General features: G+C 38.6%; 2 protein-coding genes across 4 annotated transcripts in view; both read right to left on the minus strand.

Annotated features, from left to right (window-relative positions):
- Positions 1–7,858: 7,858 nt before the first annotated feature.
- On the minus strand, positions 7,859–9,689 carry LOC110379769 (uncharacterized). The gene is made up of 3 exons (XM_021339567.3): positions 9,353–9,689; positions 8,718–8,966; positions 7,859–8,074 (listed from the first exon to the last, which is right to left on the minus strand). Exons 1-3 carry the CDS (start codon positions 9,549–9,551, stop codon positions 7,881–7,883), a joined length of 642 nt encoding a protein of 213 aa, XP_021195242.3. The 5' UTR covers positions 9,552–9,689; the 3' UTR covers positions 7,859–7,880.
- A 74-nt stretch (positions 9,690–9,763) lies between these two features.
- The window catches only part of LOC110379768 (myotubularin-related protein 6), a 58,622-nt gene continuing 49,629 nt past the window's right edge, over positions 9,764–18,756 (minus strand). For 2 of the 3 annotated variants that reach the window (XM_064039363.1, XM_049841420.2), the window contains exons 7-18: positions 18,412–18,544; positions 18,058–18,133; positions 17,785–17,941; positions 17,361–17,504; positions 16,780–16,886; positions 16,350–16,478; positions 15,827–15,953; positions 15,501–15,640; positions 14,189–14,300; positions 13,718–13,852; positions 12,651–12,783; positions 9,764–11,089 (exon numbers count right to left, since the gene is read on the minus strand). In XM_064039363.1, the coding sequence (XP_063895433.1) occupies positions 11,067–11,089; positions 12,651–12,783; positions 13,718–13,852; positions 14,189–14,300; positions 15,501–15,640; positions 15,827–15,953; positions 16,350–16,478; positions 16,780–16,886; positions 17,361–17,504; positions 17,785–17,941; positions 18,058–18,133; positions 18,412–18,544 (1,416 nt within the window). In that variant the 3' untranslated portion in view covers positions 9,764–11,066. The remainder of the gene's footprint in view (positions 11,090–12,650; positions 12,784–13,717; positions 13,853–14,188; positions 14,301–15,500; positions 15,641–15,826; positions 15,954–16,349; positions 16,479–16,779; positions 16,887–17,360; positions 17,505–17,784; positions 17,942–18,057; positions 18,134–18,411; positions 18,545–18,756) is intronic. The other variant, XM_021339565.3, reaches the window with a different exon arrangement.

Consider the following 18,756-nt stretch of genomic DNA (forward strand, 5'->3'; position numbering starts at 1 on the left):
TACAAATTAGGCTGAAATTGAGTAACTTGAATGTCACATTTACCAAAAATCCTTTGCTATTTTTAATTTGTTGTAATACTTAAATAGCACTGCATTACACAATTTTGGTACCCTCTTGACTGAATGAATAGGTAATGAATCATAGATCAAATGTTCCAAACATAATATGTGGTATCCATAACGTCTAGTTTTCAAGGTACATGTCAATTATGATTTCTACTACTCTCACTTAGGCATACAAAAAACCATTACCATGTCTGAAATAATTTACTTTTGTATTACTTTGTTTTGTTTAATACTTGTTTCTTTTCAATAATGTCAACATATTTGTGCATAATATGCGGCACCCATGCGGACAGCATATAGTGTAATTGATAGATAGACACTAGCAATAAATGATGTAATAATAACATATACTAATCACTGAATATTATTATTTACAGAACCTGCGCATCTACATATACACTCACAAGGTTCAATTGAAGATGTACAAATGAAAGAGAATCTTGGTGAGTGATCCTACATACAAGCATTTAATCAGCAATTATTTTACACATATTCTGTCCTGGAACTCCTTCATGCGCCCGGATAAAATGTAGCCTCTCTCGATAAATGTGCTAATTTACCTTAAAATCATCTTAAATTGAATTATTTTTGTTGTTCCTGAGTTATAATTTTGCAAACAATTAAAGTAAACTAGCCTCTCTATAAACCTATCCCTTAAGACAAGAGTGATTGATGAAATACAGTTTGTTAAATTACATTTATATGTCATATGCATAAGTCCTAAAATGTTAACATCCTTATCACTACATAGTATAAAACAAAGTCGCTTTTTCTGTCATGTGTCATGTTGTATGTCCCTATGAACGCTCAAATCTTTAAAACTACGCAACGGATTTTGATGCGGTTTTGTAATAGGTAGAGTGATTCAAGAGGAAGGTTTTATGTATAATAACATACATTAAATACTGGGAAATACTGTTATCCCGTGCGAAGCCGGGGCGGGTCGCTAGTTGATATTATAAACTATATAAAAGAAAAAGTAACTTTGTCTAGTAGTGGGCTGGCTTTAATTAATTCAATATGATTCAAATAATGGTTACTCAATATGAACTGCTACATTCATGATGATGGTAATGATCATCAGCTTAATTGGTTTGTATATAATAGGCACACATTTCTTACCAAATATGTTAATGACCTTTCAGATCCTGTCACTTCAGAATCTCAGTCTGTACACAGTGATAGACAGCCTCATAGTGAAGAAGAAAATGTTGAGGTGGTGAAAGATCTTGGTAAGCAACACAATTGTAATCAAACTTAATAACTTCAAAGCTGAGTTTGCTTGTTACACTCACTATCATGGTTTATTAACTAGGTACTGATTTATAGATTTAATACATATTTCAATCATGGGATACTTTCACACACAACTAGCTTTGATGCTATCTCACTCATATGTACTCTTAAATTCTGCAATTTTTATTCATATGATTCTTATTATTTTTTCAGTGCATCGCAAAGTTAAATGTGTTAGTAAGAAGGCGGTAAAACAGGTTGCTGTTACGAAAACTGAGCGTGCTCTGTATCAGAAAATGCTGCAAGTTGGTGTGAAACTCAGCAAATGCCGTAGCAAGGTTAAAAAGCAGGCAATCAAGATCAAGGCCCTGCAAAATATTACTACAAACCCTCAATTTTAGAAACTCTAGACAAAATGTCTAGCACATCAAAAATTTTAACTTTGCTGCAGTTCAGGGAGCACAAAAGGAAAAAAGGCCGGCGTTTCACATTAGAGGAAAAATTGTAGCTTTGACTATCCTCAAGCAAAGCCCAAAAGGATACAGATTCCTGAGGAAAATCTTTATCCTGCCATCACGCCAAATTTTAATAAAATTAATTAATATGGCAGATATAAATGCTGGTATCAATAAAAATTTGATGGCACAAAAAAAAGCCACACTTAAAATGAAACCAGAGCACAAATTATGTGTGGTTCTTTTGACGAAATGTCACTAAAACCGAATGTGGCATACAATGAAAGGAAGGACAGAGTGAGTGGGTTTGTAACCAATGGGCAAGAGACACTGCCTGAGTATGCAGATCATGCGCAGGTATTTATGATAAGAGGACTTATAAAAAATTATAAGCAACCCGTTGCATACACATTTTCTCAGTCTGCCACAAAGGGACCAGAACTGGCAAAACAATTAAAGGCTGTCATCACAGAACTACAAAATGCTGGTCTTAATGTGGTAGCAACAGTGTGCGACCAAGGAACAAATAATGTTAACTGCATTAAATTCTTGTTACAAGAAACAAGAGGTATTCTGTTAAGAAAATCAGAAGAACCTGAGGGAAATATTATTTTAATAAATAAACAGGAAATCATTCCCTTGTATGACCCACCTCACTTAATGAAATGTATAAGAAATAATTTAATAACGAAAAATCTACTATATAAAAAAGACAACAAAATGCTAATGGCAAAGTGGGAACACATAACTGCACTGCACCAAGAAAACCCAGGCTACAAAGGCATAAGACTGGTGCCAAAATTAACAGACTCCCACTGCATTCCCAGTAAAATTCCACGGATGAAAGTTAAATTTGCTACGCAACTATTCAGCCAAACTGTAGCATCAAATATGGGCTACCTAGCAGGTAAATAAACTTTATTACATAATGTTTTCACATTGCATTATTTTATCGATACTTATATATTATAAAGCTGAAGATTTTTTTGTTTGTATGTTTTCTTAACCATGCTAATCTGAAGAACCAATCCAATCACCAAGGTCGATCAGGTCTAATTTGAAATAATCTTTCACCGTTAGATAGCTCATTTATTGAGGAAGACTAAAAGTGACTTTTAATCTGGGTGCGCGAAGTAGCTTTCACGGGATGCGGTAGAACCGCGGGCGGAAGATTGTATAGTAAAAGTTTTCACAAATTAAAACTGCTCCCAGTTCAGATTTAATAATAACAAGTTTCTTATTGATGACTAGATGCCATAGTAGCCAGTGTATCTGCCTGCCACAGGAGGTCGCGGGTTCGATTCCCGCATAAGTCAAACATTTATGTGTGTGGGTGTTTCTACATATGTACACTATGTTATGTTATTTATAAAATATTTATATTTATATAAGTTCATTTATTGGTTGTCTGCTGTACCCAAATTACAAGCAAGCAATGCTTTGTTTGGGACTAGATTGCGTTGTAAGAACGTGTGAGGAATATTTATTAATATTTTTTCTTATTTTTTGCAGAAAAAGGAATAATCTCTCAAGATGCGCAAAATACAGCGGACGTCATCTTGTTTTTTGACAAACTTTTTGACTCCATTAACGGAAGCTTCGGGAAAAGGAAGCACAGTAAACCACTGCTGGGACCTGCGACGCCGAACTCAATACATCACAAAACATGGATGGAGGCAAAAATATTTTTAAAAAATATGAAATTTGTGAATGTAAAAACCTCGAATGTGGAGTATGTTCCCACCTTAAGTAACTGGGTATGGACACTAGAAGGAATAGAACTGCTTTTAAAAAAAATTGCTGCGAAGTACGGAGTGACATCGGTTTGGTTGCGGCATCTGAATCAGGATCCAATAGAAAATTTTTTTGGATCGATAAGGAGTCAAGGATGCCGCAACGTAAACCCTACTCCAGATGGATTTGAAGCAGCATTTAGCAGCCTTTTAATAAACAGCCTATCTAGTGTCCATGCCCCAGGGACAAATTGTGAGGCAGATAATTGCCACGCTTTGCATGAAGTTCTCATCACAAGCGGGGCCTGCAAAGAACAAATAAATTGTGAGCTCTCTGAGATTCCGGACATTGAATTTACAGCCCTTGAAGACAAAAGCGACCCCCGTATAATTGGGGGGCTACAATATGTTAGCGGTTATTTTATTAAAACCGCTAAGAAGAAAGTCTTCAAGGGTTGTAGTGAATGTAAAAAAAATTTAATGTCCGATCAGGAACACGATTATTTAAAATATAGAGAGTATGCTAATAAAAATGGCTTTGCAGTCCCAGCGACTCTCTCTTAAATTGTGTTTCGAATCTGCAGGATATAAATTACACAATAATTAAAAAATGTTTGGAAAAAAAATATTTAAAAGATTTCATCAAAACATTAATATTTATACATTTGAAATTCGATTTCATAAAATGTGAAATTCATAAAGAAAAATTAATAGACTTTTTAATCAATATATCCTGCAGATTCTTTATTTACAATTACTGTAAAGATATTAATAAAATATTAATAAATAGGAGAGAGTGTGATGATGATACGGATTCCTATAAGCTAAAAGCGAAAAAATTATACATGAAATGTTTTAAAAGAAAAAAATAAATTATATTAAAGGTTATCAGTGTTTTATTTATTGAAAAACATCTTATAAATATTAAACAAAAAGAAACAAAAATCTACCTAGACCCAGTAACCACTGCTTTATGTAGCTATATGTATATATATTGACAAATAGTTTCTTAAACCTGCGTTCAGAAGGCGCCACTTGTCTTACTTAGTTTGGTAGTCGAGTTGGACCTCTATTTCATAATATAAAAAGTACTCTGTGGCCCACCCACCACTGGCGTTTCACTAGATAAACGCCTATTCCGCTAAAATAAGCTCGACTCGACACCAATACACACAAACTCATCGATAGATTTGACACGTTCATAGAAATACCACGACATCAAAATAGAACGATAAACTGATGACAAAGAACAGCCAATGACCAAATGAAGAAGAACTTTGACCAACACAACATGTAAAAATCGACGATGATAACGCAATACAGCCTTTTTTAATCCATAGAATGAGCGGACCTTTTTAAGCTTTCTAGACTTTTAACAAACTAACTGAATTTAAGGTCGATATTTAGACAATTTATCACCACAAACCAGACATTGCCAATGAAGATTTCTATTCTACAACAATGGCGTGTTAACCAAATTTCGTTTTAACAGATTTGAGTATTTCCAAACTACGAGACACTTTTATAACTTTAAACCAACGACTCAAACGGATTTTACATCCTAAATAATTAAAATTAACACTGTTCCACAAAAACAACAACCAAACCAAATGTTTGCAAATGAAATGCAAGCAAAAAACACAAGTAATCACAGAGGCAGTAATAATATTCTTTGTTGCAGTTTGTTATTGACAGCCCCCGACATCAAGTGAAATTACGAAATATCTCAGGTTTCTTCTACGTACAACTAAATAATACAATACTATGTAACACAACCATGCTACGGACTCAGGTAATGACTTCTTTCTTATTTATTCGTGGCTAGCAGTGGCTAGTGGCTTGCTTGGCTTCTTCGTTCGTTAGGTTATATTCTCGAAGACTTTTGTGTGACAGTGTGACCAATAAAGACATGATAAAGACTCAAAGACTGAATGAAATGAACGAATGATGACAAGGATCAGTCCAGTGTTGCCAGCAGCAGATAGTGAAACAAAACATGAGACAGTTCAAAAAAATAACATTTTCACGAGAAAAGTAACATTACCTTACCTTATTATTTATTAAGTGGAAAACAACACAATGCTATATTATGGCACTTTATTGCATGCAAACTAAAATTACTTTAAATCAAGTCCCATTTCTAAAACCTCGAAAATGAATCGTAATAATGGTTGATCAAATCGACTGACGATGTATAAAAAGAAAATAAAAATAGGTAAAAAAACTTTTTAAGTTAAACGGTTTTTGTTAAACATACATTGCAATGTTTAAGATAAATGCACTAAAAAACAAAAAATAATAAAAAAGATACAGTCGTGGGAATTATAAACATATGCATAGACTAGACTAAAAACCGTGGGGCACGTCAATTGTCTACAAATTATCAACTTAATGTGCGATAGAAGAATCGTTTAATTCGTCGTTAGGTAGTTGGCCCGCAGACGGCGAGGAAATTACTTACTATTTTAACTGACGTGCCTCATGGTTTTATTTTAGTCTAGTCTATGCATATGTTTATAATTCCCACGACTGTATCTATTTTATAATTTTTTGGTTTTTATTACATTTATCTTAAACATTGCAATGTATGTATAACATAAAACCGTTTAACTTAAAAAGTATTTTTTCTTATTTTTATTTTCTAGTTTTTAGTTTTTATTTCGCATTCTGTTTAATTCATTTAGTGCTTAATTATTGTAAGGTTTCTTGCCCGTTAGTTTATTGCAGTCCAACTCCTCTATTGTTGGGGCCAATTGCAATCTTCGTATATCTTAGATTTCAATTTTGCATAGTAAATTGTATTCTACTTGTTGAGACCTTTCATTTGATACCCATGTTGATGGGATTGATAAAACCTAAGTTTTCCGCCATTTTATAGAGGCCGCCATCTTCGATTTTAATTGTATATAGTGCATTGTATTCTACTGGTTGAGCACTTTCATTTGATACCCATATTGATGAGATTGATAAAACCTACGTTATCCGCCATTTTGTAGCGGCCGCCATCTTGGATTTATAATGATAATGAATAAACATAATTGTATTGTCACCAAAACCCAAAGTGCATACAAAATTTCAGATGAATCGGTTGACAGGAAGAGGGTGAAACATTCTGTCAATGATATGCGTTTAGGTAATATACCAACCAATATAGTTATCAGTAAAGTTTTTCAAGTCTGCATTTTACTTTGTCATTGTTTTTCATAATCGTTAAATGAAAAAAATACGTTTTATAATGTATTTTTTGTTTGTCTTAAAAGTAACGTAAAATGTTGCAAAAGTAATATTCTGGCAACACTGTATCAGTCAGTAAGTATAAACCATAGACAAGAGCATAAACTAACACAGCAAGAACATAAACTGCACACTGTAATGGTCTATGGTCATCAACCAGAGACAATGTACCCCGATTTTGTTGGTTCCACGAAACCATAAAATTAATTCCAAAAAATATATTTTATTTCACTGATTTAAAATATGATCCATTTTTATAATTATACTAGCTTTTGCCCGCAACTTCGTTCGCATGGAATAGTGACTTCCGGCATATTTTTGGTTTGACCAATAGATGGCGCTATATGTCCGGAAAAATTTTATTTTTTATTTTATTTATTGAAATAAAAACTATCCTATGTCCTTTCTCAAGTTCCAAACTATGTCTGTACCAAATTTCACACAAATCGGTTCAGTAGTTTAGGCGTGAAGAAAAGACAGACAGACAGACAGACAGAGTTACTTTCACATTTATAACAATAGTTAGGATTTCTGACAAAACTTAAGATTTACCTTTCGATTTCTATAAAGTCTTATTAAAAAAATTATCGGACAGATTAACAACTGAAGTTAGTTAAAAATGAGTTTCTCGAAGCCGACCACTATTTATGTACTATGTATTTTGAGACTATGCAATTTTGTCGCGTTTGTTGAGTTTCAGAACGCGATATTAGATCCTCCAACGCGCACGCGAATTTGAACTTTATACAGCGGTAATAAATTACAAATTGACTCTCCATTTTATTTAGAAAACGTTTGCATGGGAAATAGAAAAATGCTGTTTTGAAGATTTTCCCGGCAATTATTAGAATTTTTCTCACCTTTTAAACCTTCCCTGGACCTCTACAAACATTTCAAAACCAAAATCAGCTCAATCGGCCCAGCCGTTCTCGAGTTTTAGCGAGACTAACGAACAGCAATTCATTTTTATATATATAGAGATAGAGATTAAGTAAAAATCTTGTGTTTACACAGAAGTGATGTCGATATGTTGTAAATCTTAAACTGTGACAGGCTAGGCAGACGATGATCATGATGAGTGAATAAAGAAGCTGTATAACTTTATAGGAAAGGATGCTAAAAGAAAAACAGGTGTTTATCAATCATGGCATATTTATTAATAATTAACGCTGATTTTATGTTTATTGCTCGCCATGAGATCGTTTGTGCAATCGTTCAGCTTAGATGCCAATAAGCATTCATCTTGAATACGAACACTCAATTCGATGCAACGGTCCAAATTCTTTTCTAACTTCTTCATCAACTTTGTATCCTTGGAGTAAAATTTGCTGACCAGTGACAATAAGTTATCTGAAAATCATGATTAGAATGAAACAAAATTAATATAATTGCCGCTATAACAACATATGAAAAGTGGATCGGAGCTTTTTGTACCCGAGTCCGACTCTTTAGTTAGGGTATTGTGTGTTCTGTGGACTCACACTAGAATGATTTCGTTTCGAAAAATTTAGTTCATTACATAGGCAAGTAAGTTTCAATGAGATATTTTTAAAAAATCTTTTTCTAGCTGATGCTTAGATGGCGCTGATCTTGGTACTTTACTGCCAGAAACATCATAATCAACGTCATAATAATTTCGAGTCCGTATCATGTCCGTATAGTTACCGGCACGGATATTGAGCTCTCGGCGGAAGAGTGGGGATCGCTTTCCGCACCGCAACCTACACATGAGGCAATAAACCAATAAATCGCTTCTGCGCAGGTGAAGGTCAGGGCTCAATATCCGTGCCGATAACTATACCTATAACGAAAATACTTGACATCAACAATTTAAAAAATATAAAATAAGGAATAAAAGGAGAAAAAAAAAAAGATTTTGAAAACATTTGTCGAGACATCTGAATTTCATGGGTCTCGGCTCAAAGGGCTCGGTGCACTGTGTTATTTTTAACTTGGCTAAGACTCGCTAACGTTAGTAGCGACAAGATTTTACCTTTATTAACCTTGCCGTTCAAAATGACGCCGTTGCGTTTCAGTACGCACGCAATAAGGCATTCGCCGTGGACCGGTGATTCCATTTTGGGAGATAAACGCTTGACTGGTCTCTTGTCATTTGCTTGAACCTCCCGAAGACATTCCGACATGTTCTTTTTGAACTGCTCTACGTGATCGACCACTTCTTTAGGGAAAGTCTTGTAAGACCAATCTGGCTCTTTATCTTCCACGTTGTTTTTGGGAGTTGCTTATAGAAAAAAGAAACCATTATTCCTACTTATTTTTTTTTTTTAGTTTTTTGTTGGTATACCGAATCAACCCCAGAGTTGCATATTCAACCATAGCTGGTTGACATGAGAAAAAGATCTGGAATTCACTTCTCAATTATTATTCGCTACATTTTAGAGCAGATTTTTAATAATCAGTTAACTTTTCTAAGCAATTTGACAAACCTATTTTTTTATGCAAAAGCTATCAAAACATCAGATAAAAATTATCTGGCGTTTGACAAATCGGCCTATACAGTTATTAAAGGTATTTTAGAAGACTAATATTTTTGATGAGAGTGGCAAGAAGTCCCAAGGGCCCTGTGACGGATGGATGGATGAGGTATGAGAACACAAGCCGACTCACATTTAGGTCCACGATTTCGCTTCTCCAGTTTCAAATTACGAGATATAATGGTATCCTTATCGATCTTCTTATTGCCATCGTGTACGGCATCTATGCCTACCATACGACTCATCGCTACGGTTTCCACATCAGCCGTATCTTTCACTTCGCATGTCGATAAATATAACATGAGAAATAATACTAATATTCGGAGAAACATTGTTACTCCATGTAGAGAACTGTTATGTTTACAAATTCAGGAACGCAGAGCCAATTAATAAAAGTCTAAATGGTTGTTAGGTAGTGATTGCGAATTAATTGGTTTTATTGGATATCTAACGACTTGGCGATGACGATTTTTTTTTCAAGCACATAGTTAAACTGTTATGTGACCTACCTACATAATCATAACAATAAATAAAACGATATTGCCACTGATATACATTATATATTTTAAACTATACAATAATTCAACATAATATTTATGATTTTTGATTACATTACTAAACTTTTAACCTATTATTTACAAGCATATGATTTCTTCCTAACAAATGTACATAATATACATTATTCTTATTTTATAATTATCTACAAATTATATAAATATATGTGTTTGAACTTTCATTAAAAGCTAACATAAGGAAAGGTGGAATGGTTCGGGACAGACACAGTTTTTGAGAAATTACAAAAATGTTTTTTCATTGAATAATAGCTTCCGCCCACGTAGAGTTCGGTTATATCGCGTTTCCAAGAGAATTCTTCAAAAGTTCGGGATAAAAACTATCCTGTTATTTCTCAAGGTCTACTCTGTCTCTGTACCAAATGTTATTAAAATCAGTACAGTGGTTTAGACGTGAATAACTAACAGACAGACAGAGTTACTTTCGTATTTATAATATTAATATAGTAAGGATTATTCCTCGAATTAAAATATTGTCAAATGCAATTACCTATGTGGCGATTATAAAAAAAAACTATGGAAAACTTGTAACTAAACATACACATACATACATAGTTTTCAAGACTCACGTAAAAAAAGAAATTCTTGTTCATAAATTAAACATTTTAACAATATAACTTAAGGTCAATAACGTCACATTTGCTATTAGGTATAATGAAACAAGAATAATGACTATCTTAATTCATGACCATTTTTAAGAGAAAAAAAAAGAAAAGATAATACACCAGAAAAAGAGCTCAGAAACCGGCACAATATTGCATCTACTGTTACTAAAGACATAGGAATTTAAATCCGTTTTTTGCGATTAGATATTGGTATGTGACATAATTATGCCATTTTTTTTTTTTTTAATAAAAATCCACCATAGGCTACTTTTACTTTCTTTCATACGTATGATTCTATAAGTTACTTATGGAGAGACATAACTAGCTTATTAAAATGCAAAAATAACCTGTATCCAGTAATAAATCTGATATAAGACGCTTCATTTTTCGTTCATTTTCGCCTTCCATTCGTCACCTTTCATTCGAAATGAAATGTCTTAACATAAAATGAAACACGCAGTTGCACAATGTTTTTTTTAGTTTTTTTTTTTGTTATCAATGCTACCATTTTAACGATATCAATTGTCTGGTAACTTACGTTCACGAATACATAAAATTTCATTTTTTTAAAGAAGAAAATTCGGGGATCCTTACATACAAAATATACAATACTTTTGAAAATGTTTTTAACCTAGCTATCTTAATTTGACTAAAATTATTTATTGATGTTTCAGTTGGCTGGCGTCACTATATCTGTGAAAATAAAATGACAATTTAATCAATATAGGACATGCAGAGGTTCTCTCAAATGTCATTTGGGGGGTCTTTTTTCGATTGATTAAAATTCTGAAGTGAGTGAATAAATGAATTTTCAATGCGTGTATGTACAGTAGATTGCTTGTACGTACTGCAGATCGCGTGTATGTAGGTACAGTAGATTGTGTGTATGTACAGTAGATTGCGTGTATGAAGGTACAGTAGAGTGCGTGTATGTAGGTACAGTAGATTACGTGTATGTAGGTACAGTAGATTGCTTGTATGTACAGTAGAGTGCGGGTGACTGACCGTGCGCTCGGGGCGTGTCGGGCGTGCAGGCGGCGCAGAGCGGGGCGGCGCGGGGCGCGAGGAGCGGGGAGTGCAGTAGGTGGAGTGCTGACCGTGACCGTGCGCGGGCGTGTGGCGCGAGCGAAGCGGGGAGTGCGTGGTACAGGAGTGTGACTGGGTGGCAGGAGGAGGTGCGAAGGGAGTGCGTGGGCAGGAAGGAGGGCAGGTGGAGAGTGGGCGGGGCGCGAGGTGGTACAGTAGAGTGCGGGTGACTGACCGTGCGCTCGGGGCGTGTCGGGCGTGCAGGCGCGCAGAGCAGGGCGGCGCGGCGCGAGGGAGCGTGGGTGGAGTGCGTGGGCGTGTGTGCAGGCGGCGCAAGCAGGCGCGGGGCGCGAGGAAGGGTGGAGTGAGAGGGACTGATGCAGGGCGTGAAGGAAGGGAGGATGGAGGCGGGTGACTGCGGGAGGTGCGAAGGAAGTGGCAGAGTGTGAAAGGAAGGAAGGAAGGAGTGCAGGCGTGCGTGCAGGCGCAGAGGCGCGAGGAGCGGGGAGTGCGATGTATGTACAGTAGAGTGCGGGTGACTGACCGTGCGCTCAGGGCGTGTCGGGCGTGCAGGCGGCGCAGAGCAGGGCGGCGCGGGGCGCGAGGAGCGCTGGGAGTGTACAGTAGAGTGCGGGTGACTGACCGTGCGCTCGGGGCGTGTCGGGCGTGCAGGCGGCGCAGAGCGGGGCGGCGCGGGGCGCGAGGAGCGCGGGGAGTGCGTGTATGTACAGTAGAGTGCGGGTGACTGACCGTGCGCTCGGGGCGTGTCGGGCGTGCAGGCGGCGCAGAGCGGGGCGGCGCGGGGCGCGAGGAGCGCGGGGAGTGCGGGTGACTGACCGTGCGCTGCGTGGGGCGTGCAGGCGGCGCAGCGCAGGGAGTGCGTGTATGTACAGTAGAGTGCGGGTGACTGACCGTGCGCTCGGGGCGTGTCGGGCGTGCAGGCGGCGCAGAGCGGGCGCAGGGCGCGAGGGAGTGCGGTATGTACAGTAGAGTGCGGGTGACTGACCGTGCGCTCGGGGCGTGTCGGGCGTGCAGGCGGCGCAGAGCAGGAAAGTGCGTGTATGTACAGTAGAGTGCGGGTGACTGACCGTGCGCTCGGGGCGTGTCGGGCGTGCAGGCGGCGCAAAGCGAGGAGGTGGACAGGAGAGTGCGTAGTGCGTGAAGGCGTGGGGCGCAGGGCGAGGCGCGAGGGAGTGCGTGTATGTACAGTAGAGTGCGGGTGACTGACCGTGCGCTCGGGGCGTGTCGGGCGTGCAGGCGGCGCAGAGCGGGGCGGCGCGGGGCGCGAGGAGCGCGGGGAGGGCGGCTCGCGCACACACACAGCGCGTGCACACGCAGCGCCCACAGCCCCAGCAGTGGTGCTGAACACACGACCATCAATATGTGCTATATCCAACTCATACACGATACGCGCGTGGTGACGGATGTAGGAAGCGAGAGTAATAATACATGCGCGCATTGGCTATTCCCAAGCGGCTCAATATTTTGCAAATGCAACTTTACAATAACAAAAGTTATCTTTGCTTTATATTCAAATTGGATGTTGACTAGAACTAACTTCCCTGTCAAATCAAGACGAGTCAGTCAAATAATTGTATGGTTTGATGATTTGGTTTTAAAGGAAATGGGCGGGTACAAACAAGGCATGTAAAGGCGAAGCTAGTAATTTTCCTCGTCCCCCTAACACCCCCATTTTGGTGCGCTACTTTCTAATGAGATTTTGCGTTATGACATCTCCGCTAGTTTATTTGTTCTTCATGGTTCGAAGGAAGCCGAACGCGACGGTCTAAACAAGTGCAAAACAAAAGAGCGCGCGAGTGTCGTGATTACGTTGACTGCAATCAAAACTAAACGACTTGAAGCGATGATTTTTTTGTATCACAAAGTAACACACACATATCGTAAGCAATTCGGCTTTACCGTCTAAGTTATAACCGGCATACGAGCGGTTAATATCAAAAACAGTAAAACAAACATTGTTTCTTATGATAAAATGTCAGACTACGTCCCCCGGTTATACATAGTGTAGCTTCCCTTCAGGGAAATATTTTTTTAAAGCAGTTCAATCGTTTTTATATATAACTAGCTTTTGCCCGCGGCTTCGCTCCCGTCAACTGACTTCTCTACTTTACCCTATTTTTTTAACCTTCTCCTGACAATAACAAACACAACAAAAAAAGAATTAGCCAAATTGGTCCAGGCGTTGTTGAGTTATGCGCTTACCAACACATTTTGCGATTCATTTTTATATTATAGATATCCTTTGTATATTAGTGTAGATGAATGTTGGCTCACCTTTCTACTGAAATGATCAAGAGGCGTCGAGCAGCTGCACTCGGTAACATTCTTGATACTTTTCCAGTCCAAGGCGACAGTGTTCACTTCTTTCTCCAAGACCGCAAAGCTGGCTGGTATGCTGTCACTTGCCTTCTGTTTATATTCACAAAAATAAGAATGTGGGACCAGTATAATAACATTTCATTAGTCCGTCTTTTAGATAATCATAAAATAAAAGACAGTTATTATTTAATTTTTCTCACAAACAAATAACAACGAATCAACGAAGATACAATACGATTGAATGTTGTATTACGTCACTTCTAAGTACAAATACATAGACGTGACGTCACGAGATTCTCAATCTTTGTTGCGGTATATCTTAGTAAATATTTATCACTTTGTTAAAATAAAAAAATACATTTTCAATGATTTTCGCTAATCTAAAATGCGGACTAATTAGAATCACAGTTAGTTTAACCGTCGTACCTCAGTGATGAGCGGTATCTTGTTGGGTTTGGGCGGCGTCACTTCTTTCAGCGGATGGTCATGGTTCGCGCACTCTAACTCCGACAGAGTGCCGCCAGACTCGTACAATAACCTACAAATAAAACTTCCTGAAGTAACAGGTCCACGCCCGATAATCGGTGACCGATTCTTTGTAGGAGAAAAATAGAACACGCTGATAGCAGCAGTACAAGGTAGGTACAATCCTACAAAAGTTCGGTTAGAAAATCCTGTTCAGAAGGTCCTACAAAATATCGGCCCGATTTATCAGCGCCTTTTTATCGCATTTTAAGTTAACCGACTGCATAAATGACCGTTTTTTTTTTAAATAATTAAGTAAATAATTGATCATAAAAATTCATAGTTAACATTTGGTCTAAGAATACTGATTTTTAAGTGTAAGTTGAAAAGTAGGTATGTTAACTAGAACGGACATTTTGTGGTCAAAATGTTTGCAAATGTGATCAAAACTTGGTAATTTCCCTATCCCTTTTGATCCATTGTTGAGGAGCATCCAGAGTGCTGATTCCGAGTTTTGTAAGTTTACGCCCTCAATATGTAATTATAAGTCGGCTGCAATAAAGAGCACTATGATTTTACGTAGCCATGTCATTTAACTATGTAAACTGTTTCCCGGATACTACCTATTTACACATGTTTCATCTTAATCGGGGGTTTTACCGTAGCAGCGTTCTCAAACAAACTCATTTTTACATGCGCGAGAGACATGGCCACTTGCATGTGCTAGTGCTCGTTATGCTACTGCTCCACCTGCGTCTTAACGCGTAAAATTTTGGCGTTACGCAGATGTGGCCAACGTTTTAATGGCATTTTATACAAATGGCATTATTAATAGCATTAAACGTCAAGCGATAACTCGGGTGTCGGTTTTTTGGACACATCAAAGGGTTTTAGTGCTTAGCTAAGAGCGCTAAGTGATGTTGGCTACATTAATGCCATCTCATTGCACGCATGCAAGGACGAGTGTAGATACTTTTTTTAAGCGGTAACTGCATTTTACGAGCACGATAATGGAATGGTCAAATGAGAAAGCTTTAGTTTTTCGAATTATTTTGTGTGGCTAAGTTACCTTAACCTCTTTAATGTGTGTTAACGCGTTACTTCATAAGGGGTTTAACTCTCGCGGCATTGTAACCTAAGTGTAGCCAACACGCATTTTTAATGCAATAAGTAACGTGTAGTTGGCCATTGACATTAACGTTAACGCTAACGCAGGTGGAGCAGGAGCATTAGTTAGTTGCGATCTGCCATTAAGTTTGCTGACTATACTCACTTGTTATCAATCTGCAGTGCTTCAGTCTTGGTCTCGATCTCTACGGAGTCTACGTTCCCATTTTGATAGTTAACAACGGCGGTTTCTTTGTTCTTATCCGCCTTCTTACCGGATAGCAGGTTCTTGAACGTTGTTATTCTCTGAAAGGGATAGAAAAAATACATAGGAGATGTTTAAGAAAAAAAATAAAGGTAAAAAAATCTTTAAAAACAAGCTTTTATTCAAATGCGCTAAAAAGAAGGAATAAACTTTTACTATAACTCTACAACTAAAACGACATTGCCGCTATAATGTGCCATGAGCCTTAGAGTTAGAAGGTAGCGTACCTTGGCGAGGTAGTTGATGTGGTGGTCGAGCGCGGAGCAGTGCTCGACGGCGGCGGGCAGCAGGTCGCCCAGCGCCTCGCGCGGGTGCACGCCGCTCTCGTGCCGGCAGTACATGCCGCGCCAGAACCTAGCCAACACATCAAACGTCATCATCATCTTCATCTTACGAGCTTTTTTTTAACAACGTCAAAAATCATCAAATGACCCCTCCCGCTGTGGGTTAGCAGCGGTGAGGGAGTGTCAATCTATCACTGACTAAAAAACCGTCGTGTTCCGTCGACGGCCTTTTATGTATCAGGGCCGCGGTAACTCCTTCGAACAATCCCGCAGCCCCGGCAGGATTTCCCGAGCCTTTTCCCAACTTTTGACGACCTCGATGGCGCAATGGTCTCCATGCCGGACTGATCCTGAGGTCCCGGGTTCGATTCCCAGCGAGCCGGAAACGTCGACCGAGGTCGACATTTGTGTGATGAACATGCTTGTTGGCCGTGGTCTGGCAGCCTGTTAGCACATAAGCCCTTACCTGATACTTTGTGCTCCTAAATCCGGTTTCAACACATCAGGGTGAGACTTGGGGTTGTACAGAGGATTCTTATACTCGTTCAAATGACTCGCCATGTACCCCCACAGAGAAAACGTGCGTTCCGATAACCTAGAAACAGACAATATCTTTACTTATATAAAAAGAGAAAAACAAATGTTTGTAAAAAAATGATGTTGAAAAATACTGCGAAGGTTTGTGAGGATAAAAAAAAAAAAGTATGTATGTTTGTTAAGTACTCTTAGTAAAAATTACTGGATGGATTGATGAAACTTGGTAGTAATTTATGTACCTTATATGTGAGAATAACATAAGGCTATTTATTCGGGTGCGGGAAGTGGTTCTCGCAGGAAGAGGGTGAAACTGCTGCCACAAGCTAATTAGTTATAATAATAAATATAGAACGATCTACCTCAAGTCCCGCCTATCTTTCTCGCAGTTGCCAATGAACGTTCCGTATTGACACGCGTGGGCGTGGTCATGTAGTGTCAGCAGAAACCGCTCGTTGAACTGGAATGCCTATAAAACGGAGTACATTGTATACTATGAATTTTCACGTTCAATTTTCAAAGTTCAAGAAAAAAAAGTTAAAAACCTAAAAAGTTGTTAAGAAGAACGGCCTTTTCCAATATTCTATGTATGTATCTGTTGATAAACTTACTAGAGATAGGATTTGGATATTAAGGCCATACTGGTAATTTAATTTATTCATAACATAAAACAATATAAGGTTACAATTTAAATTAAAGCGCTTATAATGCTATATTAAATATACAAATTTTAACAAACAAACGATACTGTCAAATTCCAAGCATAACGACAGTTGATAGAATATAGGAACCGGCCAAGAGTGTCTATGGAGTTTCTTGCCGGCTCTTCTCCATGAGACCAACTTTTTGGAACCGAGCAATTAACTTGACGTTTCATAAGAGCCTGCAAAGGCCTATTTGAAATAAAAACAATTTGATTTTGATTTTGGCCTAGACGACATACCTCAGGTCTCTGCCTGTACAGTTGCCAAGTACAGTCGAGTAGCTGCGTGAAGACGGGAGAACGCTCGCGACCATCGCAAGCGATATGCCCACATCGGGCCGTGAACTTGTGGCCGAAGGACAACCAGTCCTTCTCGATCAGCGCCTGAAACACCATGCATCGATTTAAATAGAATAGGAATCGATAACCTAATCGATGAACAGTTATCGTAATGATTGGACAATCTAAATTGAAATCGATTTAATGAGAGTTGAAAAGAGCATTCAGGAGACGCGAGTGCGATGTCGGCCTGTTTAAAAAAGAGTAGGCTCTTTTTTTGGTACAAAGTAGGGACTACTTTGTACTTTTTGAAATACCGCAGCAGAATATTATTGCAGTTTGTTGTTTTTTGTTGTGGTACGCGCCGTGTCTAGCACAGTATTACCTGATACCCGTTGATGGTGCGGTAGTGCGGCTCGAGGCAGAGCGCGGCGAGCGAGCACACCTGCGCCGTGCGGTCCCAGCCGTCGCTGCAGTGCACGCACACGCTCACGCCGCTCTCTATCGCGTGAGCGATCCACCACGACGTGTCTAGTATGGACCTAACAATCGATCACACATGAAAAAAAATAAAACACTACTAGCGCAGAAAATTGCGCAAAAAGTTCACGTATTTGCGCAAACAAAATATTGCGCAAAATTGTTCTCTGCAACTTACTTGATGTGTTTGAGCCAACCGGACGACTCCAGACCGTTTAGGAATGACGACATAGTCGGCGTGTTCTGTTCACAAGCTAGAAACAAAAAAATTAAATGTTAAATAAGTAAGTACACTACGACTACTCCGAGACTTAATAAATTATCAAAAACATGTACAAATTAAATAAGTTGTTGAGCATCAATGTGGATGGATAATGCCACGGATTGTATAGAAGTCGACATGGCCAGAAAGAATGTTACTTATAAGATGACCCCAAACTAAATTAGGATAAGGGCAGCGGGATGATGATGAAGGAAAAACTAAATAAATCAAATTCCTTACACTTACGACAATAAGTTAAGCTAGACTTACTCTCAACCAGTTTCTGAAGGCTCTTCCTCATGACGTGAATATTACCAATGCCCATAAACTGGAACTTGATGTTCTCGTAGAATGCTTCGTTTTCGTAGCCCTTGCCCGCGGCGCGGTTCACCATGGCATTGATCTGACGAACATATCAACTATTAACTGCGGGTTTCAATAAACGATCTATCCGCTATTTTACGATTGGAGACAGATATTCAAATGTTAGGCACCTAGAGTTTGAAGTGGGTTATATATTATTATAATAGTTAGAAACATAATCAAAATAAAGGACAGCGTGGGCCGCAACAGTCGTGTTATTCATTTACACCAGCTTGAGCCAGTGCTACTCGA

The sequence above is a fragment of the Helicoverpa armigera genome, chromosome 19, assembly GCF_030705265.1.
Source record: "Helicoverpa armigera isolate CAAS_96S chromosome 19, ASM3070526v1, whole genome shotgun sequence".
NCBI classification, from domain to species: domain Eukaryota; kingdom Metazoa; phylum Arthropoda; class Insecta; order Lepidoptera; family Noctuidae; genus Helicoverpa; species Helicoverpa armigera.